Source organism: Lytechinus pictus, chromosome 8, assembly GCF_037042905.1.
Source record: "Lytechinus pictus isolate F3 Inbred chromosome 8, Lp3.0, whole genome shotgun sequence".
NCBI lineage: Eukaryota > Metazoa > Echinodermata > Echinoidea > Temnopleuroida > Toxopneustidae > Lytechinus > Lytechinus pictus.
This window is the reverse complement of record NC_087252.1, coordinates 8,704,796-8,730,676: the sequence shown is the minus strand read 5'-3', so window position 1 is coordinate 8,730,676 and position 25,881 is coordinate 8,704,796. Positions and strand designations below refer to the sequence as shown.

Below are 25,881 nucleotides of genomic sequence, written 5' to 3'. Positions count from 1 at the left end.
TTACTGTGCTCTTCCTTAACTCGTTAATAGTGAACTGAGCCATATCTTATGCATCCTTCCAAAACAGTTAAGAATGATTTGAATAAAAAATGAGCTGAGACGTTGAAATTCTACATTTAGGGATTTATGCCACTGTTGGATTTCCATATTTAAACCATTACTTTAGACCAGAGTTTAAATCAAACCAAACTTCAGAATACGAGCCGGTTTCTCGGTCTGGAGCCGGTTTCACCATTGTGATTGATTGATTCATTGCAATGAATCAGGTGGAAAGAGATGAGAACATCAAGGTCCTTTTTACGACTTATCCAATTAACCTTAACTCTATGGAAATCAATCGTCATAATATTTTCTACAAGAAATTTTACAATGTCCTTTGTAAACAAAGAGAAGCACACTTAATTTTATTTTGAGGTGGAGTGACTATGATTAACATAAATAACAATAAAACGAGTTCATGAGTTTTATTGCAATTTATATTATTTGTCAAATTACAACGTGAATTATGAGACATGATGTTAAAACAACTTTCAAACTTCGAATACCCTGTCTTACGAAGAGTTTGAATTCATCCAGTCAATCACAACTTTCATGACTATGGAAACGAAGCAACCAAACTTTTTTGGTGGTGGTGGTGGTTAGAACTGTTTCCTCAATATTTCCGCATACATTCGTAATTCCGAAGCTTCGTTATTCCGGAGGTTCGGTTATTCCGAAGGTTCGTATTTCCGAATGTTCGTAATTCCGAAGGCTCGTAATTCCGAAGGTTCGTTAATCCGAAAACGAAATGAGGTTCGTAATTCCGAAGGTTCGTTAGTCCGAAAACGAAATGAGGTTCGTAATTCCGAAGGTTCGTTAATCCGAAAACGAAATGAGGTTCGTAATTCCGAAGGTTCGTTAGTTTTAAAACCTAATGATTAACGAACCTTAATTCGTTTTTCGGACTAACGAACCTTCGGAACAACGAACCTTATTTCGTTTTTCGGATTAACGAACCTTCGGAACAACGAACCTTATTTCGTTTTTGGATTAACGAACCTTCGGAATAACGCCACAAATGTTCGGATTAACGAACCCTTTTACGTTTTCGGATTAACGAACATCGAGGTATAGGCAATTTACGTGTTTCGGAATTACGAACCTTCGGAAATACGAAGTGTAACCCTATTTATATATGCGCCATTGTATTGAATATTCACAGGAGTATTGTACGTTTTCTGAGACACATCGTGCAAAATTTACTGTAACATGAAAAATTATGTCATCGAGACATCGAAGGATTTCCATTGTTAAGCTCGATCGGATCAATCATATCGCTTTATGAGACGGGGCCCTGAAGTGCACTTCGTTACTTCGCATTTTGATAATTCGTATAAGGTCGGGCGCATTTTACGAACTGTTTCATAAAATCCCCTCTGAGTTGTAGCGGGAATAAACGCATCCTCAACAAATAAGGAAATAAAACGGCACGTAAAATCTCATTTCGCTTTGTACAGTGTTTACACGCATTTGGTTACCCCGACGAGAGAAGTCAACTGCGATTTGCTTCATTTCATAAAAAGAAGAAACAAAGTCTTTATTGTCAATCGGTATGATATATTAGATGTATTTAAAGATAATTGTGATGGAGACCGCGTTATTGATCACATTGCTATTTTTGGGTCTCAGTGAAATTGGTGAGTTCTTTTCCAAATTCTTTTTTAGAACTCTAAATCATGTGATTTAATTCTCGTAAGTTATTCACACTCTAAAAACACCGAGTAAAATTATACCCAATATTGGGTAAAAAGGGAATATGCATGTTTGCAGGGAATTTTGTTTTACCCCATATTAAGCCATTTCAACTCAACATTGCGTATAATTTAGAAAATATTTAATATGTATCTTTTACCCAACCAACATGCATGTTCCCATGTTACCCAATATTGGGCAAACCTTTCTTTAGGGTGCACAAGAATTTCCGACTTTTTGAAAATGCAATACTATGCTTTTAGTTTTATATTTCTCTTGCTTGCAGTATCAATATATACTGACATTCATTTCATTTTCTAAATTGTGTCATTTTTCTTCTCAGGTAATTGTATGGTCATTATTGGAAAAAACATGTTGGTCAAGATATACTTTTAATTGAGTGGCAAGATAATGTTAAGTTCATGATCATGCTAATTGCCATGATTGCTCTGATTTCGTTTTAATAGCTATGGTAATTACTAAATTTACATTCCATGTCCCCGTCTTACAAAGAGTTGCTCTGGAAAGCGTTTCATGACAGCTATTTTTATCCGACAATTACCATAGTTACAGTGATTTCCAGCCAATAAGAATCAAGGAAAGTTGCCAACTTGTCGGACAAAAATGTTGATGAAATGCTCCCCTGAGGTTTCGATAATCTAGATCACCCAAACCTTGGTAATTTCATGTGACACTTAACTTTGTGACACAAAGTTGAAAATACCAGAAAATTGAGGCCAAAACTCGTGGTGATTATTTTTTTCAATTCAAATTCATTTATTTCACTTCCATCAAACAAAAACAAATTGTATACCATATATAAAACATAAATATTTGTATCCGTTGCAAACAAAATTAATTATACATATGTAGTGAAAAAAAAAAAACACTTAGACGATTTGGGCAACACATTGTAGGTTTTAAATATATATACTATTTTTCAATAGAAATTAAATTTAGATGGAAATGGAGGGACCCACTAAAAAGCAATGCTTGTACAATGTGGGCCCCTCAAGAAATAGATAACACAACAAATAACAAAATAACAAAGTATAAATACAGATAATCAAATGAAAAAAGAATGAATAAATGAGAGGGAAATACTCACAAAATAAATACAAAGTAATAAAAAATATACAGTTTGGTGAAGGACAAAACAACCCGTCCTAAAAATATCTACCCTTCCCACCCCCCCCCCCAGAAAAACTTGAGAAGAAAAAAAAAAAGGGAAAAAGGGGGAGAATGCCCTGAGAAGATGGATGGGTGCTGCTGTACGTAGATAGAACACATGCCGTCGTGGACTCAAGCAAACTGGATTCAATGATGTGTATAAGAGGAGAAAAAATATATAAAATAACCTGGAAAGAATATAATGCACGAAAAATGTGATTGATGCCGTTAAACAAATAACCGGTAGGAAGGCGGATAAGCGGACTGGAGAGGAGAAAATAGAGGAGAGGATAGACACAATAATGAGCACATCTGAGAAGGACTTGTGTCAGATTTTTTTAATAAAAAAAGGATAATAATTTTATGTTTTAATTTTAGTTTAAAGTAATAATGATGATGACTTGACATAATAATGATGATGACTTGACAGAAATGATGAATTAAAATTAATTTGGGAGTATATTATAAGGTTTTAATAGAGATAATTTGAATTTAGTCTTAAAAGAGTTCAAAGATTTTGCATTTGTTATATCATTATGAAGTGAGTTCCATAACTTCGGTCTATCGTATATAAATGTGTTCTGAGCCCGCAAAGTTCTTAAAAGTGGTAAATGAAATTCACCCAATCGCCTTGTTGGATAGTTGTGAATGGATTGATTTTTTGGAAACATTGAATTGAATACATTTGGGAGGTTGTTGTTGTTATAGTTATACATAAACTGACCGAGATTAAACAAATCTTAAAGTTGGGCCTGTAGGCTCCATGCATGATATTTGAAAGTTTACAGCTTTGAAATTCAGATTCATTTAATGTAATTCCTTACCCACCTTATGATAATAGACGATTCGGGATAATTAGCATTCCATAAAGTCATATAACGTGTGATTCGTCTGGATTTAGACTTATTGAACTGCGATGCAATGCTACTAAAATATTAATAATTGAACAGAGAACGGTTTCAAGTGAGACCCAATACGCGTTTTCAGATCGTTCGACTTCGTTCTGTGTGCTATTTTCGAATTTGCTTTTACAAAAAAAAAATTATTCAAGCATTCTTAATATACGAATGCACAAGATATAGATAATAAAGAAAAAATGTTATTTGTAGTCGAACATGAAGCAAACTTTATTGAGTAAGCTCAACGATTCAGGAGGGAGCTTGTCAGAGAGTAAAATCAAATCGTAATTTAAAAACAGTTACAGTCATGAAATAAATCTTTACAGCCAAAACAATTCTAATTGTCACTACTTTTTTAAACCCGACAATTGTAAACACCGTTATTTCTCAGGGCTTAATTGCATTTTCAAAAGAAAAATCCTTACAAAATCAATTACAAACGATTACTGAATATTGCTTTACAACTATACACATGGATTAAAAATGCTGACCACTGAATAAACCTTTACGCATCTTGAGCAGTCAGTTAAGGTTAATCAAAAAATATGATAATTCAAATAATATCTTTATTCATGCTCTCATATTGATGTAGTTATACACGATATATACGTGCTTTATATTATGTGGCTTGTACCTTGCAATTTTATATAGACATAATATTGATTTTGTCGGGATCTATTCCCGTTCTTTACAATAATATATTTATTGTTAAACATGAAATGGGCTGATTCCATTTTTATTTTTTTGTATAAATAAGAATATATATATATATATATATATATAATCTTCTATGCAGTCACTAGATAAGTAAGTTTTTAAATGGCTAGATAAGCAAGTTTTCATATCGCTATACAAATTATAATAAATCATTACAGCGAGAAATGTACAATTAGGTCGCAATGATATTTAGAGGTAAATGAGTAGGATACTGGTGCCAAGTTTTGCCAACTGGAAGGTAAGGCTGATATTAAATCATTGCTAATTATTTCAGAGCTTGCTTGAATTCTCTTAAACAATTTAGTCTCCTAATATTAATACTGGATCTTCACCAGAGTTCAGATAGGCTTACGACAGGTCCCGAGAGTGTTTTGAACGTAAAGGCATACCAAATCCTAAATTTTCAACTTCAAAATTTCCATCAAATACCATATAAAACATATTATATCTAACTTGCAATGAGGTCATTATCAGAATGTCATCTTATCGATCAATACGATTTGCTATACTTTCATGCAATTTGGTTTTATTGTAATCTTAAAGATTAGCAGCGATTTCGACATCACTCATCAAACAATTAATTTGAAATGCAGTATACATGTCTAAAATATTATGTTGTATCCGCTTTGCGGTTTGTCACAAAATCTGATCTAAAATCATCCGTAAAATGTGCGATAAAAGCTGTAAGAAATAATAACTGAAAAAAGAATCAACGAGTTCTCATTAAATGAAATTGATAACTCCACGATCTTATCATCGAAATGTGTTTTGCTTGTTTGATTTTACACAGTTCATTCAACTCGTATCAATAATGTTAATATAAGGCCGGCTGAGTGCTCCTGTAAAGCTGGTGCGTCGATGTTGTGGGAGAGGGGGACAATGAAAATATGCCCCCAATAATTTTGTCTATTTAAAAAAGATCATAATGTAAGATGTAAATATATGTTCAACCACTAAAGATGGGATAACAATTCTACCTAAAAAAAAAAAAAACACGGTAACTTTCGGCGCGCAAGATTATGAATTGTAATTGCACAAAGAAAACTTTTGACATCATTTATTTTTTTCACTTTTGCCCACCCCCCCCCCTTAAAATTGATAGACGTTCACTGCTTTAATTGAAGTGTGCATGATCGTTTGCAGCGGTTTTTTAGAACTATCTGGTTCTCACGCGTAATTCAGATGTCTTAGGATTCCGAGAGTAAACTTCATTTAGTTTCAAAATATAATTGAGCCCAGTGGCGTAATGAGCCAAAGAAATCGAGATTATAGTTTAGACCAAGGTTTAACCTAGGTTTAATTATCGGAATATCACCCATATGGATTTCTAATTTTTTTAAAAGGAACGTTATTGCATTGTTGGGGTTAGGCCCAATCCGCAACTTGAGTGACCAAAACAAAAAATAAAATAACATAGAATAATGAGCACGAAATATAACAACCAGTTGTAAACTTACGTTATATATTTAATGTGTATTTTTATTATACACCCCGTAATATTATTATTTAGTTTCATTTCCCCATAATTTATGTAAATTTTTACAAAAGTCATTAAAAACTAAGTTCAGATTTCCCTTTGAAGGAAGTTAAAACTTTATATAATAGTTAAATCTTCGTCTTCAACTCCGGTTCAAACAGGTTTTTTAAATCCCTTTCTCTTCAATTTACAATCAATTTGTGAACTTTGTTTAGATGACACTTGACTTTAGAAAGAGTCAAGCACAGGAAAATCAAACAGGAAATAATCATTTCCGTATCTAAAGTATGAAAACATTCATGAAAATTAAAGGTTCTATGTAAAAAAGTGAAAGTGACGTACACTATCAATGTATTGATTGATTGAATTTATTTTTTCTTCATTTCAAACAAATTGACAAAGCAAGTATGAAATCAATATATGAATAACAGAAATGAAAAAAGGGAACTCACTGGAAAGCTTCGCTTGTTCGTGTGAGTCCCCTAAAAAAAACTGATTAAAATTTATCAAATACAAATAGAAATTAACAATGTATATATATATATATATGGAGACATGGGGTGAATATCCCATAATGAATCATGCAAATCAATGTCGGATCCAGGATTTCCAAATGTAACAGGAAAAAATGCCCCGATTTGGAAAATCCTGGATCTGCCCCTGACATGAAGTCGTTTTGTCCAAGGTAAAAATAAATAAAATAAGAATAATTAAAATAATAAAAAATACGTCCACATTTGCTAATGCATGGCATATCTCCCTTAATTCTTTAAATTGTTTGTACCTTTCAAGGGGGGGGGGGGCGATATATATATATATATACAGTGCGTATCAAAAAAAGTTTACACTTAGAAAAAAATCCTGTAAAGCTATATATTTGTAAAATATCCTGAAGATTTTTCCACATTTTAACATTGGTACAGATACATTTAAGCAAATGACGATATACCTGTGAACAAATATTTCCGCTTGAGTAAGCACCACTTACTTTTGAAAAGTTAGTGAAAAATGATTTTCGCAGGACTTTCAAATAGTTATGCGAATAAAAGTAGACCTTACTTATGAAGAACACGTGGAATTTAGCTAGTAAAATTAATTTGATGATATATTGTACCTGTTCTAAGTTGTTTCCTTGCCCCAAACACTTCGAAGAGTACATTGCGCCCCACCCCACTCCCCCACACACCGAGGCCGTCGTGACGATATTTGCTTTACACTGAGTTGTGATTTACATGAAATGGCTTAGGCTTCATTCTCATTTTGTTAATCATTGTCAAGATTGGGAAAAAGTGTGGAGAAACAAGTATTAAATGAAAAATGAAATGTAAGCCCACTTTAAATAATACAAACTTAGTGAAAAAATGCTGGAGATGTCTGATATAAACTTTCGTTCAGATTCAGTTTTGTCCTCAGATCCAGCTGGCACAAAAAAGGGTAAACGTTGTGCTTACTAAGTGTTGACATTTTTAATTTAGAGGGCAAAATTGTTACAAAATGCTTGAATGTATCTGTTTTAATTCAACTGACTAAAAGTGCAAGGGAAATGGATGAGAAATGATTCGCAGGCTAGGTTTGATTTCGCCATTATACACAGCGTGAAACGAGCATTTCTGCGCAAACAGATTTCTGCGAGCTTTACAAAAATGGACAGTGTTCACTCAAGTGTAACATGCTGCCAAAACTTTTACTTTCATTAGATAGATGAGACCCAAACCCAAGATTATATCTGAAAAAATTAACCACATGTTGTATTTTTTAATCATTTTTTCCAGGGCTTTTTTAAAGTGTGAACTTTTTTTTTGATACGCACTGTATAGTGTGTGTGCGTGTGTTTGCGTGTGTGTGTGTGTTTATATATTCTAAATCTTGTAACTATCATGTTTGTAGAATGGCTAATTTTTTATTGATAATGGTCAAAATTCAATTTATAAAGCATGGCGCGTCTCTGGAATTGAAGTTCGTTTCATTGGAGGAGGAGACGAAAGACGAGGGCGAGTAGAGGTCCATCATGATGGGCTCTGGGGTAGTATCTGTGACGATGGCTGGGATATCCAAGATGCCATGGTAGTCTGCCGAAAACTTGGCTTTCGGAACGCATCAGCGGCCACTGGGTATGCAGCATATGGCACTGGATCCGGTCCCATCTTTCTGGATAATGTAGACTGCAGTGGACAAGAAATGGATCTAGAAGATTGCAGTCATAATGGATTTGAAGTTCATGATTGTCAGCATAGCGAGGACGCCGGCGTAGAATGCATACCAAAAGGTTAGCTAAACTGTTATTTATTAAATTTATCCTTAAAATAAAAGAAGTTCCTGCAGCAGAGTCTCGAGAACACCTGCAATTTTACCAGATTGCGTAATCTTACAGAAAATTGGTTTTTGGTGTATGGAATCTTTCAAAAAATCCTTAAATAAAGCACCCTTTTTGCATTTTTTTAACAGACCTGTTCTTTTAAACTGCAGAAAAATTCCTGTATTATGAATTTACATTCACATGATTTCTGCAAAATCTTCTTTTTTCCCTCTTTTTTTAGAGTGTATTTCGTATTTTGATATTTTGATATATATTTTCAGGTTTCTTTTTAAAGGCCCTATATACGGATCAAAAACTTAAATCGATTTGTTAAACATGTTTGTTCAACCCGTCAAGATTTTAAGATGAAGAGGGGGGAAAACCCGATGCGTGCTAACAAAGGTATCTTATTTGACGATATACATTACAAGTAGGCCTATATTCTATTAACTAAACACCCCTGCTAAATTAAGTGATATATAAAACATACCGAAATTTGCATCTGATAAAAAATACATGGTTTAGTGATATTCTGTAAATTGATTTTTGTTAATGCATACAGCAGTCCTGTGTACAAAGAAATTATTCTTTGTTGGAAGATTAAAATGTTCCGTTTCGCACTTCTTTTCTTCAATTTATCCCACCCCTACCCCCTCCTCCTCTTCCTCCCCCCCCCCCTCTCGCTCTCGCTCTCTCTCTCTCTCTCTCTATCTCGTCTTCCATCGAAAATCGATCAAGATCTGCAAGTACGGCTAGTTGGCGGGGATTCTGCCTTAGAGGGTCGCGTAGAGGTGTTCTACAACGGTTCCTGGGGAACAGTCTGCGATGACGACTGGAGCTTCAGTGACGCCAGAGTTGTATGCCGAATGTTGGGCTTTCAAACAGCCGTTAGGATCACCACCAACGCCGAGTTTGGAGAAGGTTCTGGAAGCATTCTTTTGGATGATGTTAGATGCGTCGGGAATGAACGTAACCTTGCGGAATGCTATCACAGTGGGTATGGCATTCATAATTGTGGACACTCAGACGACGCAGGAGTGGTCTGCAGTTTAAATGGTGAGTTGATCGAAATATTGCAGGATAGGCCAATCCTTGTGTGATGGCATGCAGGTGACCCTGGCAGAAGATGTTAGTCCTGGCCTTGGGAAGCGGGGAGCTGATCGAAATACCCCCCATTTGTTGGGGTTGTTGCGTGTGTTATAGGCCTACACCATATTTCACTTGTCTATTTTTCAGACCAAAATCACCTTCATTTTGGAGTGAAAACCTCATTTTTTCAGCTTCAAGACCAGCAGCCCCTCTCGAACGTCCCCAGGCCCTGTGTGGATAACAAGTTATCTAGTGTGATTTTCGTGCCAAAATTGATTTAATTGGTTAACTTGTCGATTTGGGGTGCTGAAATGCCTTCCTAAAACAGTTGCTTATTGCTTTCTATGTATCCGTTCGATTTATACTTATTCTTCTATATTCTTATAACACTACAAAAATTCCATCTTTGATATAGGCCTGTAGGTGCTCTTTTTGCCTACCCCCCCCCCCTTCGACGAACTATATTAAGCTGCTCCTACATGATGAGTTTTATTGCACTCCGTGTTAGACAAGTATTATATCGTTATAATCGTGTGAAGACCTACACTAATTTATATATATTTGTATTTTATAACCCCAAAGTTCTACAGGTTCGTCTTGTCGGTGGGCAATCAGCCTTAGAAGGTCGCGTAGAGGTGTTCTATGACGGTTCTTGGGGAACAGTTTGCGATGATAACTGGAGCTCGAATGACGCCAAAGTTGTATGCCGAATGTTGGGCTTCCAAATGGCCACTCGAGCAGCCTACGGAGCTGAGTTCGGAGAAGGGTCTGGAGGTATTCTTTTGGATGATGTTAACTGCATCGGGAATGAACGCAACCTTGCAGACTGCTCTCACAATGGATATGGGATTCATAATTGTGGACACTCAGAAGATGCAGGGGTGGTCTGCGGTAATGATGTTAATGGTGAGCTAAACTATTGGTAGACCTAAACCTTTGTGTAGCCTACTTGTAAAATGGCAGGTGATCCTCGCTGTGATATTGTTTTTAGGGAGAATAAAGAAAAAAAGCTATGACAAAACTTCAGTTTAATCATGTTAATGCAGAAGTCCTAAAGACTTACATGACTGTAGACATGGTTAAACGTATGCCTATCGTTTTTTTCATTAATTAAGTCACTGTAGATCTTCGGTTGGAGTTTTGGTTGCAGCAATCGATGTCATACTTCCCTCATAAAACAAGATAAGATCTTTTTCAGGTTAACGAATTACTTTCCTACGTTGCTGCCAACTTTAAAGTTTTACCATCAGTAGCAAGAAAGGGTCTAGAACTTACTTTAGAATGGCGATATGTAATATCTGCTTATCGTATGAGTGACCGAAATCTGACATGAGCCATTCATTTGAACCATGGGCCTACTATAGAGATCTAACCAAGAATAAAAACTGCAGATGATACTGAGCGTACTGATTTTTTTTTACAGCTCATGGTTATGAAATAAATATGGTTAATAATAAAAAAAAGAATCTACATCGCTATCATATAAACATTAATGCACATAATTTTGCTCAGGCATTAGAATCATTATAATTATTATACACACATTCGTTACATTTGAAACAGCCCAGTAGTCTTCAGCTATGACTCGGGCGTTTTAAACCGTTCCAACATGATAAAGTTACGTCCCCGGGGGCCACTTCCATTGACGAGTGGATACCACGCGTGACCATGGGGTTTCGAGCACCCTAAACATGCAAAACAAATATTTTCCATGTTATGAAAATGCACCCTTAAGAAGTTATTGATTTGTGAAGCCCTACCCTTAACAAATATTGGAAACAAAACGGTACTCTTGACAGATACTCCCTGGAATGACCCCCTAAAGATGCACAACGATAATCTTTATTGTAATGTAACGGACGTGATTCAGGACGTCAGATTTACCTTTACTTTCATTTGGTTTGTACCACCTCCACATACCTCGCCGCAATCGGCCCCTAAACATGTAGTGTTGGGGCAAAAATACATATTTTATAAAGTATTTAAGTCTTTTTACACCTTCGAAAATTGGATCGTAAACACGTAGTTTTCCCAGCGAAATACAGTGCGTCTAAAAAAAACTATACACTTTTGAAATGGCTACCAAACAAAAAATATGAAACTATGGGGAAAAATACCTATGTATATGGAAAGCCAATAAAGTCAATTTTCAGATGACACCAAAAAGTTGGCAAAAACTATTCATGCTTGAGTGAGCACTACCCACTTAAACAAAGGGTATGGAAATTAGGCTGGGCAGGAATTTGCCTTTCAATTTCTTTCAGTTTTTTGAGATGCGAGTCCCAGTGGAACTTGCAAAGTTGAGGGTGTTCTGATAAATCAATGATCAAGAATTTATCAATTTAGGTTTCTAGAGCAAATTTCAAGAATAATTAAATTGAAATTAATGCATTAGAGAACATGAAATACAATTTTTAACTTTTTCACGTGGATCTCGGCAATGCGATCATGGAAGGGATAGGACTTAGGTGGGGAAGTAGGTTGATGGGATAAGGGTCAACAGATCACTTAACCCCCCCCCCCCCCCTCCCTCTCTCCCTACCCCTTTCACCCCTCCTGGGAGACTAGCCTTTGCTAGGGGAGCATGAATTAGCCTTCCATGTTTTTTTAGAGGTGAGTCCTTTGGAACTTGCAAAGTTAAGGGTATGGTGTTATGCTAAATTACTGATGAAATTGAGATCAGTTTTGGTTTCTGACGCAAATTTCATGAGTAACAAAATTGAAATGTAATACATGAGTAAACAGGAGTTGTAATTTTAGTGTAGCATTTCTAGTTTATTGTGTGGATCTTAGCGAGTGTGCTTGTGAGACTGGGTTAAAGGGGCATTCTTCTTGTGTTCTCTTACAAATTACATGTCATGTACTCACCCCAACCTCCACCCCTTTCTTTCCCCTGGATGGTATTAAAAACTTAAATGCCTCGTGACTTATGGTTGATGGGTCTTTCTTTTCCATTGAATGATTATTAAGAACTTGACTAATTATGGTGATTTATGAAATAATTTATTGAAAAATCTGAATGTTTGATTGATAAATTATTGAAAAAGGTGAATATTTGATTGATCTCATTGATTGAGTTGATTTACTAACAAATTGTTGATTGAATGATTGATAAGTGAAAGTTGATGACCTAATTTTCAGAATTTATTATCAAGTTGACAGTCCACTCTTGACTTAATGCGTGTATATAATAGCAATCAGTCTCAATCTCAACAGGAGGGGGGGGGGACGGACCTAAAGGAGGGAGACTAAACGTTCTGTTGACCACTTTCCCATCAGCTTACTTCACCCACTGAAGTCATATCTTACCCCTATTCTCCTGACTCCAATGAACACACTGCTGAGATCCACATTGTAAAGTTAAAATGCTGCACTAAAGATTGCAATTCACGCTTACTCATGCGTGAAATTTCAATTTGATAATTCATGAAATTTGCTCTAACAATTTAAATCGATCATGAATGACAATTAATTTGATTTAAATGAATTTAAGTTTGCAAGTTCCGAGGGACTCGCCTCTCAAAAACTGACAGAAATCAAAAGGCTAATTCCTGCCCACCCTAATTTTCACACCCTTTGTTTCAGTGGGTAGAGCTCACTCAAGCATGAATAGTTTTCCAACTTTTTGGTGTCATCTGAAAGTTGACTTCATTGGCTTTCCATATATATAGATATATCTCCCCTAAGTGACATATTTTTGTTTGGTAGCCCTTTCAAAAGTGTAAAAGTTTTGAGACGCACTGTATATACATTTTTTAATATTTAAGTGTTGTTGACACCCTTATTACGATACGTTCGTAACGTGCCCTATCTTTAAAAAAGAGATCCCTTTAAAAAAATGTTGAGACACATAGTTTCCACTCGTCAATGGAAGCTCCCCCCCCCCCCACCGGTTACGTCGTACATGTAATTCTGACTTACACTGTTACAATGCGTGGTAGTTGTATTATTGTTATGATATGTACACTCATTACCAGATGAACTGGAAGTCCGTCTTATTGATGGACAATCAGCCTCAGAAGGTCGTGTAGAGGTGTTCTATGACGGTTCCTGGGGCACAGTTTGCGATGACGGCTGGAACTTGAGAGACGCAAGAGTTGTATGCCGAATGTTGGGCTTTCAAACAGCCGTCCGGGCAGCCAGCAGTGCTGAGTTTGGAAGAGGTTCTGGAAGTATTATTTTGGATGATGTTGGATGCATCGGGAATGAAGGCAACCTTGGGGAATGCTCTCACAGGGGATATGGGATTCATAATTGTGGGCACTCAGAAGATACAGGGGTGGTCTGTGGCAAAGGTGAGACGGTGTGCATGAGTTGAAATATTAAATCCTCATTTTGGTTAAATAAATTAAGGGCTATGCTATTTTCACTTTTTTTCTTCAAAACTTAATTTTGCATTTCTTACATTCAGTTCTATACTGTCACGGAATAAGACATTTGTCTTAATGTTCTAATAGTCTGTTTCTTCTGCAGTATCACCCTTGTCTCCTCCTATTTCTCCTTAATCCTTCTCCTTCTTCCTCTTCTTCTATTTCTTCTTCTTCTGCTTCTCCATTTTCTCCTTCTTCTTCTCGTTCTTCTCTTTCTTCTTCTTTTCATCATCATTTTCACTATCGTACGCGTTTTGTATTGTCATATGTTATTACAACTGTTATTCTTTGTCAATTTTATTATCATCACTATTATCAACATATTTTGATGTTCATTGTTTTGATCATCTTTATAATTTGTGTTCAGCATCATTTCAATTTTGCTAGCACATGCGTAATTATGTTACCGTTGTCATCATCTTCATAAATGTTTTCATATTATCATTCGCATTATTTTTACCTGAACTAGCCGATGGGCGAATTGAAATTCGCCTTGCAGGTGGAAGGGAGCAAAATGAAGGCCGCGTAGAAATGCTGTATAACTCATCGTGGGGTACACTTTGTGGGCTAGGATGGGACTTAAAGGAGGCCGACGTGGCCTGTCGACTGTTAGGTTTCCTAGGTGCTTCAGACGTTCTCCATAACGCTGCATTCGGCGAAGGGACTGGGAAGGTACTTCTGGAAGACATCTTGTGTCTTGGATCGGAGGACACCTTGATGAACTGTACCTTCATGTCCCTAGAGGCTGTCGACTGCCCCCACAATCTGGATGTTGGAGTCATGTGCAAAGTTGAAGGTTAATAAGTCATTTCATATCAAGAATCAATGTACGAATTTTAAATATCTTTCCTTACCATTGCAATCAATGATTTCAAGGAGTAAATCAATTTGGTAAATGAAGTTAGACTATCATAATCGTTTGATTCTTTGTATAAATAGTAAAGGCGCATAGGATAGTGATATCTCATTTGAGATTTATATCCTTCTTTAGGCCTAAGTAAATGATGAATGGTCACTATAGCGTGCCGGTGTACCTAATGGAGAAGTGGTAGAGTGCCAACGTGGAATATTTTGTTTTTTTGCCTGTCACATGATTTTACGATGGTTGATTCGGGTAACGGTGCTGACCTTTCGCTTCTCTTTCGGTTATCAGAAAATATTTTAAAAGAAATGTTAAGGGCTGTTCAAAGAAAAAGGAGAAATTTTTGTATGTCTGTTACTTGTTTCAATAAAATTAACATATAATTAAAAATAATGATGGTACCAATTATCGTACAATAGTCTACGATGGAAATAATGATCGGCTTATCGCAGAACCAATACTCGTAATGCCAGGAAAAGGGATATCAAAAAAAATTTATAAAAAAATAAAAAGTGGATTTGATTTGAAATATCAGGACGAGATTGTCCCAAGAGCAAATTGCATCCTTTGAAGTCTTTAAAGCTAAAGAAGATAATCTTTAATGATTAGGTTATGTTGAATTAGATATTTCACATCGACTTAAGTAGTACAGTCTGATACTGGAATCATGTTTCATTTCTATTTGTATGGATTTTTAGGTTCGCTGATGTTGCAGAAATCATCTAGCGAAATGGCGTCAACCAGAAATCCAGAAAATTACTCGGAACACCAAGATCGAACATCGAACTTGATACCACCTGTTGGAAAGAGTCGTAATCCCCATTTGGCTATTTTATTGGTTGGGACGATCCTGGCAGTGTTTTGTGCTATTTTGATTGTTGCAGTTCTCTTCGGGTACTATCGCATCAGAAGATTGAGGGAGACGATAAAGGTCCAGGGTATACAGCCTTGTTCAAATGTGACTGGATTCCCGAAAGAAGATTCATCATATGAAACACTCGACTTGCCCAAGACTACAACAGGAACTGATGAAAAGATATGCCCCGGAAAACACCTCTACACGGGCTTAAAGGTGTCTGGAATTAGCCCTACAGACCAGGTCTACACAGAAATGGCAATTTCGAAGGATTGCGATGACGAAAGTCTTGGTTGCAGTTATAAATCTTCAAAACCCTCTAATGGCATCAGGCAAAAGGCTGGCAGGCTTGGTACTCGAGAGAGGGACATTCCATTGCCCTCGGAACCGTTGGACCCCATATATGCTAATTGCTGATTACACTCTATCTAAGTATCTTCTGGCTTTATACATTTAGGGGGAGGCGCGATAGCTCAGTCGGTAGAGCGGGGGTTTCGGATTCCGGTGACCCGGGTTCGATTCAGAAGTGATGCGCTAGTGCCCTTTGGTAAGGCATTTATCCTCATTATCAGGTCCTACGGAGACGACCTTAATCCGTTGGTCCCCTGGTTGCTGGCTCACAGGCATTCATGCTTTCTTAGCAGTCAGGTAAAAAAACATCGGTATAACATAATAGGGGGCATATGCAAAAACTCAACATGGAATGGAAAAAGGGTGACATAAAATATATATTTTTTTAGTAGTAAGTCAAATTCTATCAGAGAATATGAGAAAATTCAAAAGCTTTTCAAAATTTGCCATTCTTGTGTATACAATTTCAAGTTTATTCCACTTCAAAAATACACCTGAAAATGCCGTACTGATAACTTTATGTAGGAAATACGTTCAATATACACACTTGAAATGTTGGGCAAAATACTGTCGACTGTGTTTGGTAATGTATGAAAGGTTTGTTGCCTAGTGATGGTTAAAAAATTTGCCTTTTTTGCCGTGCCTCTTTAAGAGTGTACGTAGTTTGTGTGTATTATTATGCATATAATTGCGATCATTAGATTAAGTTATATGATTATTGTATCCAGGAGTTTATGATGCTCATGATATTCCACTCAGACGAAATGTAATTTGATCAGATTGTACCAAAATAATGCACTCGCACCAACTTTAACCGACTACAAGATTTTCAAGATTGTCAAATGTTTATAACAGTTAGATGTTCCCTGCTATTAAACTGTCTAGAAATATGAGGCTGACAGTCATATTACATATTATATGAAGATGTTGATTAAGTTTAATTAACATTCTATCATTCACCGTATCCACCGGCTCCGCCACCCCTGTTACTTCAAAATTAATGTGCTATAGTTTTTGTTCCTGATATGAAATTGATCTTATTTATAATAATATATTCAGCCTAAACTTCTAGCTTCAAAATGAGATCTTACTCAATACATTTGGTCTAGGTGCTGTCATGTAGCAACAATTTAATCCATGGCACCCTTTTGCACACCCAACTTATGAAATGCGAGCACACATTATCCTACAACAAGAAATACGAATAATGTTGCTTAATTCGTAATTATGAAATACACAAAATAGCACTGTGGACTATACATAGACAATTATGGTGTGTTTGTATAAACCATCCTATACTCTTACTATTTAATACGATGGAACAGAATATAGTTGCTTAAAAATTTTAACTCTTGTGAATATGTATAGAACGCACCTTAAAGAGCCATTCAGTGGCGTAACTACGTGGGGGGGGGGGGGGCACGTGCCCCCCCCATCGTTTGCCAAAGGAAAAAAACGGGGGGGGGGGGAGAAGAAAAAGAAACGTAGTGGGAAAGAATAGATTATTGTACATTATAATATGATATATTATACTAATATACTTTATACTTTATGAAACATAATTTGCGCAGGGCCTGTGTGTTCAACTTTCCTGGTGCTCGCAATGTCTGTTTTAGGAGATATATAATCATGTTGTACAAAACATCCCACTTTCAAGTCAATATTTACCAAATATATTTCCTCGCACTTCGAGTTATTATTGTTTTATGTAGTGACAAATGCTTCATGCTTCATGACTACTAAAAGTGATTGCCCCCTTTTGAGGTTGCCCCATCCATTCCTTGCTTTCGTTCACATTAGTGGATTGGTGAGATATGTCTGCTCTTCATGAATTCCTAAAATCATCCCTTAACATATCCCTTTTTCAGATCTGAATCTCAAAGACTTTCAGCTCGCGCTTCGCGCTCGCATCATTTGGTTAGTGAAATACGTATGGTCTTAGTCAATTCCTACAAACAAGCCTTAAAATGCTCCTCTTCAGATATGAATTTCCTAAATTTTTCAGCTCACTTCGCGCTCGCAATATTTGATTAGTGAGATACGTATATAATCATGGTATCTAATGACTAAAAAAAGTGCTTCATGTGTTTAGATGTAATTTTAACAAAATCAGCTTGCGCATGGCACACGAATTAGATGACTTTGGTGAGATGTGTAATTAATTTCTAAAGAATAGTCCTTAAAATGTCCGTTTGGGGTCAATATGTACAGAATTTTCAGCTCGCGCTTTGCGCTCGCATCATTTGGTTAGTGAAATACCTACGGTCTTCGTGAGTTCCTAAAATCAAGCCTTGACCCTTAAGAAACGGGGGGGGGGGGGGTCAATTTGACCCCTCCCCCCTCGACAAAATTCGCTGCTTCGCCGCCACGCAAACATTTTTGACCGCACCGCTCGCCGACCTTTTACTTTCAAGACTTGCGCATCTTTTGAGACCAAATTTGCGGTTCCGAAATTACGCAATATTTTGTAAGCGCATGTCGGTCCTCAAATTGCTCAAAAACGTGATTACGTGTACAAAGTCAATGCAAATTGTGTTTTTCAACCAAAAATCATAAATGTATGATTGTTTAACCTTTGTTGGTTAAGATGGATTTATTTTATGTTATTTATGATTGCATAAGGGTCCCTGACAAATTTCATCGAAAAAACAATAAAAATAAAGGTTTGAAAAAAAAATACATAGGAATAAAAAAATAAGATATATAGGAAATTAATTATTTTTCGGCAATTTTTTTTTAGATTTTTGTTAGAAATGCAAAAATCTATATGTTAAGCAAAGATTAGCATTCTACTAGCTATATAAATTGAGTTAAAGGCAAAAATATACACAGAAAACAATATTAGGGCAAATTTCATACGCTTATTTGTATAATTATTAAAAAATATAAGCAATTATTTTTTGAAAATTCTACTAAACAGTCTTGTAGTTTACATCCGGCTCTACGCACGTGCAAATTTTCGCGGCGATCGCGCAATCAACGGCCGAGATCTGAGGGGGGGGGGGGTATATGTTGATCTGAAATAGCCCAGTTAAGATAGGGTTAAATGCCTCTCTTCAGATCTTAATTAACGAAATCTTCAGCTCGCGCTTGCAATATTTGATTAGTGAGATGAGTATGCTAATCATGATTACAAGGACTACACAAAGTTTTTCATGCGTTTAGATGTAATTCTAACAAAATCAGCAAGCGCTTGGCACTAAAATTACATGACTATGGTGAGATATACTCTCATTGGATTACTAAAAAATAGTCATTAAAATGTCCCTGTTTGGGGTAAATAAATACAAAGACTTCAGCTCGCGCTTCGCGCTCGCATTCGCGCTAACACTATTTGATCAGTGATATACATACGTTTAATGGCAGTCCTTAAAATGTCTCTATTAGGTCAGTATACCTGGCAATTGAACACCCTTCGCGCGTCCACAAAGTGACTCAAAATTTTGAAGGTGCCCCCCTCAATGCCGTGACCCACGGTACGCCACTGGAGCCATTGCTACTCTAATTTCGTTCTGCATCATTAAATAAGATGTTTGTATGCGTATCCTGAAAAGCAAATGAAATTGTGTGAAACTCCCAGGAACTTAGGAGGACGGAGATCGGATAGGAATATATGAGTGAGTTTGAGTAGAGAATGGGGTACATCGAAGGAGATAAGACTGAAAGTGGGTACTTACTCTCCCCCACTTCTCCCTAACCAACTCCATTCATTCACCCTCTAATACACTACTCACTCTCTCCCACACATACCCTACTCACTCTCACCCACACCCACCCACCCTACTTACTCTTACCCTCACCTCAGAGCTGCCAACATTGGGATGATAGAATCCAGTAGATTTCGCGGAGGTATGATTTTGTGAGGGAGCGGCGGAACATTGTCCCACGGATGGGAGTTTTGGGTAGCAAAACACATTAAGAAACATTTGATAGTAACAGACAGCTGTCTAAACCATCAAAAAAAATTCTGATAGATTAAATGCACATTAGAGAGAATTCATGAATTGTCATTGACTAAATATACACTTCAGGCAATACAGTAGATTTTTTAAATAATTCATAAAAGAATGAAGTCAACATGAAAATACCTTTATAATTGGCCAGAGCCAGAGGGGGAAGGGGCTACAGAAGTGGTAAACATGGTAAATGAGCTTTATATGTGGACTGTTTAAAGTCTCTGAGGGATTCCTGTGAAAATTGTCACACAGTCCCATTCTGCTTGAAACTATCTTTATACTTCGACAAGTATTTTGTCGTCTTGGATGACTCCATCTCCATGATCTCCATGGTCACTGGCGATGCGATTGTAGTGTGGATGAATCGGGACGGGGCGTGCTTCGCACAGCTCAGCCAGCCAGCGCCAGGCTAGATCACTCACGAAAGAGAAAATGTTCGAATCCGATCAACCCAAGTGAAAGTAGGCGAAAAAATCTCCACTTTGCTTCTAATTCTTCAAGATTGTCAATAAAATTATTCCTGAAATTGAAAGTCGAGGTGTAAAAAAGTAATCCACTTGTTAATCCCATCGTTGATCCACAGTTTCAGCTCGAATAAGGCGCACGCAAGCTTACGAAAAATGCCTCGCAGTGCTCGTGAACTTTAATTCTCGGAGCTTCCTGGCGCAGCGCGGCCGGCTGGAGCCGCGCCGGGGCGCATCGGGGGCCATGTGCATGGAGTACCGCTGAAGAGTTTTCATCACACACACATGCAGAACCCGGAAATAAAATGGCTTGTTAGACTACTTCACCAGTCGTTCAGTAAAATTATCTTTATTTACATGCGAAATCAATGTACGATTATACAAAAACTGGTAGAAGTTACTGGGTAAAATGAAAATGTGATAAGGAGGTTCCACGTGGGTACTTTGGTGTTAGGGAGTTGAACATGCTAGACTCGTTAAACAGTCGTTTGTACGAATTTTACAATTTAACAGCTAAAAATCCTGATTATCCGGGAGATTTTGGCATGGGGTCGGGAGATCGGGAGATTGGATCGCAATCCAGTATTCTCCCGCAGGATCCGGGAGACTTGGAAGCTCTGTCACCTACATGTAACTTACTCACTTTCAAGCAAACATAACCTACTCACTTTCACCCACCCTTACCCTAATCACCCTCACCCACACCTAACCTTTTCACTCTCTCCCACCCCTACCCTACTCACTCTCTCCCACACCTACCCTACTCACTCTCACCCACCCCTACCCTATTCACTCCCACCCACACATAACTTACTCACCCACACCTACTCTACTCACTCTCACCCACACCTACCCTACTCACTCTCACCCACCCTACTCACTCTCACCCACACTTACCCTACTTACTCTCACCCACCCCTACCATACTCACACCCACCCATGCCCCACTTACTTTCATCCACCCTTATTCTCAACTATTCACTCTCCAACAAAGCAACCCTACTAACTTTCACCCACCACTCCCCTACTCACTCTCATCTCAAGCTATTAGAAAAGTGAGCTGTATATGGGTGGGTGAGATTGATTACTGGTTGGTTAGAGAATGTAGGATAGGTGAAATTGAACATCACTGAAAGGGGTGAGATGGATGTCTAAAAGACTGGAATATTTGAATGTAGAAAACATTTAACTGCTACTTCATTTCTGTACAACTAAGTGTTACATGACATTCCAGTATAATGTATATCACTCGTATGAGACATCTGAGCTGGCCATTTACAAAACCATATTGCCCTACATTTTCTGAATATCGGGAAGTGATACTGTAGCTATATTGTTTGTATTTTCCTTGGTCTCTATGTGCATATTGGCTTTGTATGCAAAGTGGACGCAGAATATACCTTTGTATTTTCCCTGGTCTCACATCCGGGCATTGAGGATGCTAAAAGAGATACGCTTCATAATGCTCCGCGCACCAACAATATACGTCAGGATAAAAACACTGGATCTGGACGCTTACAAGTATGTCATAATGGTAAAGTGCAAAGCCTAGACCCTGATAAAACATGACACAACATAACTCTATTCATCAAAAGAAATAACACCATTATTGTTGTGATTTTTTTCTCTTTATATCTGATTTGGATGATAATAAAAATATTGACTGGCTCTTCTTTCGGGGAATATCAAATATATTGCCCTTGATAAAAGACCCATATTGCCCTTGTCTCAAGACTCGTGCCAATATGATTCTTTTGCTGGCAATATATTTGATGTTCCCCTCAAGGCCAGTCAATATTATATAATTATTGACCCTTGACCAAGACAGGGCTTTCATCGCTCTCAATGAAGTAGAAAAAAAGTTATTAAAAAATGACTAGGTGGTAAATATGACACATTTGAATATTGAATTTGTATATTTGTATTTTGTTTTCAACATAATCATCAACATCTCTCAAAATTATATTCAACGCTGTACATTGATCATATATCTTTGTGAATATTTGAAAAAAAATAATTTACAGGAAAGCATTATTCATGAAGACTGGCAATAGATGACAAATAACATGCATGTCACTGAAGTGAAAAAAACAGGAAACAACTTAATAAATAATGTAATAATTGACGAGAGAAATTCAAATGCACAGAATGCTACAAACACTGGAAGATTACTGTATATCACACAATATGGCAACATGACTCCCCTACCTCATACCGAAAGAATCAGATACATATGACTTAGAGTTCTTAAAATCGATACTACAGCATTGGATTGGGGAATCCTCCATCAACATTATCCCATTCCCACAACTAATTTTAGTACAAAACAAATAAATATAATACTGTCCAAATGCATGCATATGGTATAATTACCAAATCATAAAAGAGCACAAGATGAATAAAGCATACAGAAAAGACTGCATTGCAAACTGCAGGTTAGATATTACCGAGCACTCCTGATTGAAAAACAACTTGACAGGTGCATTATGCCTTAGAAGAAAATGAAGAATATTGTTAACCATATCCCCCTCCCCCCCCAAAAAAAAAAAAATCCAACAGAGCTCAGGGAATGAAAATATTTTTAAAATATGATTACAGGGGTACTCCAGGCTAAAATTAAATGATTTGAATAGATAACAAAAATTAGACAAACAAAATACTGAACATTTGATTAAAATCGGACAAGGAATAACAGCCATTGCATTTCAAAGATTTGCATTGTTCCAGTGAAACAGTTCTCGGAATGCCTTTTCATGAACATTCAATGAGCAAACTGATGTCATGTCCCCACTTGTTGTTTTGTATTTTATTTTATGAAATTAGGTTTACTATTTTTTTTTCATACAATAACTAAACAAATAGTTGACAACTGATTAAGTGTGATATAATAATTGCTGCAACTAATCTCATTTTAAAGGAGACATATCCTTCACAAATGCATGAAAAAATGAAACAATCTAGCATTTCATGTAATAAGTATGGATGTGACATCATCAGCCCACCTAATGAATATGCATGACCATGTGCATACAACTGTTTTCACAAAATATTGCCGAGCTTTCAAATTCAGGTACGCTGTTATCAAATTTTGATATTTTCAACATTTTGGGTTAGCTTTAACATCGCAATGAATTGGGATTTTTCCAGGGCTCTATTGAGCACTTCTGGGATTAAATCGCCCCAAGGCTCCGTTTGATTTTTATTTCTCTGAGTAGTTGCATGATATATGAGTGAAATACTTTAAAGAGGGTAAAAAGTTAGAATATTTATATACATAATGCAATACTTCAATTGCCACTGAAGTCCTATCACTTTATGCCTCAGTCACATCAAGAAACCATCTCCAAACCGATCTATGGAATGCCATTGGTAATAATCCGATCTATGGTATGCCATTGGTAATAAACCAATCTATGGTATGCCATTGGTAATAAACCAATCTATGGAATGCCATTGGTAATAAACCGATCTATGGTATGCCATTGGTAATAAACCGATCTATGGAATGCCATTGGTAATAAACCGATCTATGGTATGCCATTGGTAATAAACCAATCTATGGTATGCCATTGGTAATAAACCAATCTATGGAATGCCATTGGTAATAAATGGATCTATGGTATGCCGTTGGTAATAAACCGATCTCTGGTATGCCATTGGTAATAAACCGATCTATGGTATGGCATTGGCAAAAAAACGATCTATGGTATGCCATTGGTAATAAACCGATCTATGGAATGCCATGGTAATAAAGTTTCAGCCGGTTTCGTCGATGTGACTGTAGCATTACAAAAATCAGATGGAAGAAGATAAGAATATCATTTGAGCATTTCTTTAAAAATTTGATCATTTGTCTTTCACTGATGAATCTACTCTGAGCCAATTGGGGGCATGGATTTGCAGAAGCTTATAACAATAATTAGTGAAAATCACTACTTATCGTTTCATGAAATTTCCCCCAGAATCCCAGGAAGAAAACATCTTGCTAGTATGCATGAATGATAATGGAACAAAAAATTAAAAATAAAATAAATGACCAGGGAAATTAGAGAAGTTTCTTGAAGAAATAATGGCTCAGTCATAACTAGTTCCTTTTCATCCTAAACCTTATCACATGGAAGAACATCACCAGAATCGTCACCACCATTTCCAATGAAATCAAACACATTTTTATCTATGGAGAAATCTAGTTGACCAGGGGCTTGGGTTATACCATCCCAGAAGACAAATGAAATTCCAGTTTGGTAGACAGCCAGTGTGTGCATTGCAGTGCATAGACATCCAGATGCGATATAAGATGTGCAAAGTTTACAATGATGAACTATCCCAATATGGTATAAGACATTTCAGTTACTAAATGCAAAAAAAGTCACATAAGCAACATTGCATTTGAAGATGATCAGTCATGGCAGCAATTTTTTTTTTGGGGGGGAGGGGGGGGGGGGAATAGTGGGATACAAGCCACCCCCCATTGTTGTATATTTGTACAGCAGCCTATTGGAGATCATCTTGCCTCCCCCAACTACGATTGTGATAATAGTTATAGAGAGCTGCCAACCTGAAAAAGAACTTTTCACTATCTTTAAAGCTGAAAATCTGTATTTTGGTGAGGAAATCATTATTGTCAAAGAAAAACCATAGGACAACACATAAAACCAAAACTTTAGAAATCAGTATTTTGCATGAAACCATCCGATTCTTCTCATTTTTCATTACTAGATACGGAAAATCTTTACTACTTTTCAGCTCTGTTATACCTGTAGAGAGGATTACAAATACAGGTTTTATTAGTTACAAATTTCAAGGTTTATGCACATATTAAGTTGATTCAGACAGTAGTGTGTTCCATGAATCTAAGTTCACATCAAAGGTTGCATTTCATTTCCACATCGGGTCACATACCACTCGTGAGCTGTAAGGTGGCATTGGAGTTTAAATAATCCTTATACAATCATGGTTTGAAATGGGAGGTTATTTAACATGAACTAGCTATTCTGCGTAGTGGAGCCACGCCCTCTGCATCAGCCTGTGTCTTCATCTACCCAGCCTACAATCTTGCCTTCCCAGCCAGGGAGTATGTCATCATCATTGATCACCTGGGGGAGAGATATACGAGAGACATGGATGTTTATTAACACATATGAGATACACCCAGATTTTCTTAATATTAGTGAGTACGGCAATCATTACTTGAAGTCTTGAAAAAGCCTAATTGGGACTTGCCTTTTGTTTCTCCCTTGGAATTTTTCCAAACATAAACAGTACTAAATAAATGATTTTCTTTTTCCTCATCCCTATCTCATCTTCATGATCAATACCGATCATAATCACTGTTGATTTGAACAGCGACATTATTATTGCTGTTAACATCATCATCAATCACCACCACCATCGGTCATCATTATCATCAGAACTGTTTCTACCTTAGAACTGGCCACCTCAGAATTATTCCAAAATAAACAGTGATATTTAAATGATCTTCTTTTTCCTCATCATTATCATCAATAATGACCATAACCACCATTGCCATCAACAACATAACTTTTGCTGTTTACATCAGCATCAATCCTCATTAGCATAACAACCATCACTTTATTTGCCACTGTCATCATCACATTAAAGCATCATCAATTATCATTAATC

The 25,881-nt window shown here is 36.8% G+C and overlaps 2 protein-coding genes across 7 annotated transcripts in view; one reads left to right on the top strand and one right to left on the bottom strand.

Moving 5' to 3' along the window:
• The first annotated feature begins 1,181 nt into the window (after positions 1 to 1,181).
• LOC129267267 (deleted in malignant brain tumors 1 protein-like) lies at positions 1,182 to 17,524 on the top strand. Its single transcript, XM_054904993.2, has 7 exons — positions 1,182 to 1,676; positions 7,928 to 8,260; positions 9,029 to 9,346; positions 9,962 to 10,285; positions 13,357 to 13,674; positions 14,219 to 14,545; positions 15,310 to 17,524. Exons 1-7 carry the CDS (start codon positions 1,604 to 1,606, stop codon positions 15,882 to 15,884), a joined length of 2,268 nt encoding a protein of 755 aa, XP_054760968.2. The 5' UTR covers positions 1,182 to 1,603; the 3' UTR covers positions 15,885 to 17,524.
• Positions 17,525 to 22,135: 4,611 nt separating this feature from the next.
• Positions 22,136 to 25,881, bottom strand: part of LOC129267268 (dixin-like) — a 69,275-nt gene continuing 65,529 nt past the window's right edge. For 4 of the 6 annotated variants that reach the window (XM_064103530.1, XM_064103532.1, XM_064103531.1 and 1 more), the window contains one exon: positions 22,136 to 25,334. In XM_064103530.1, the coding sequence (XP_063959600.1) occupies positions 25,260 to 25,334 (75 nt within the window). In that variant the 3' untranslated portion in view covers positions 22,136 to 25,259. The remainder of the gene's footprint in view (positions 25,335 to 25,881) is intronic. The other 2 variants (XR_010294395.1, XR_010294396.1) reach the window with 1 other exon arrangement.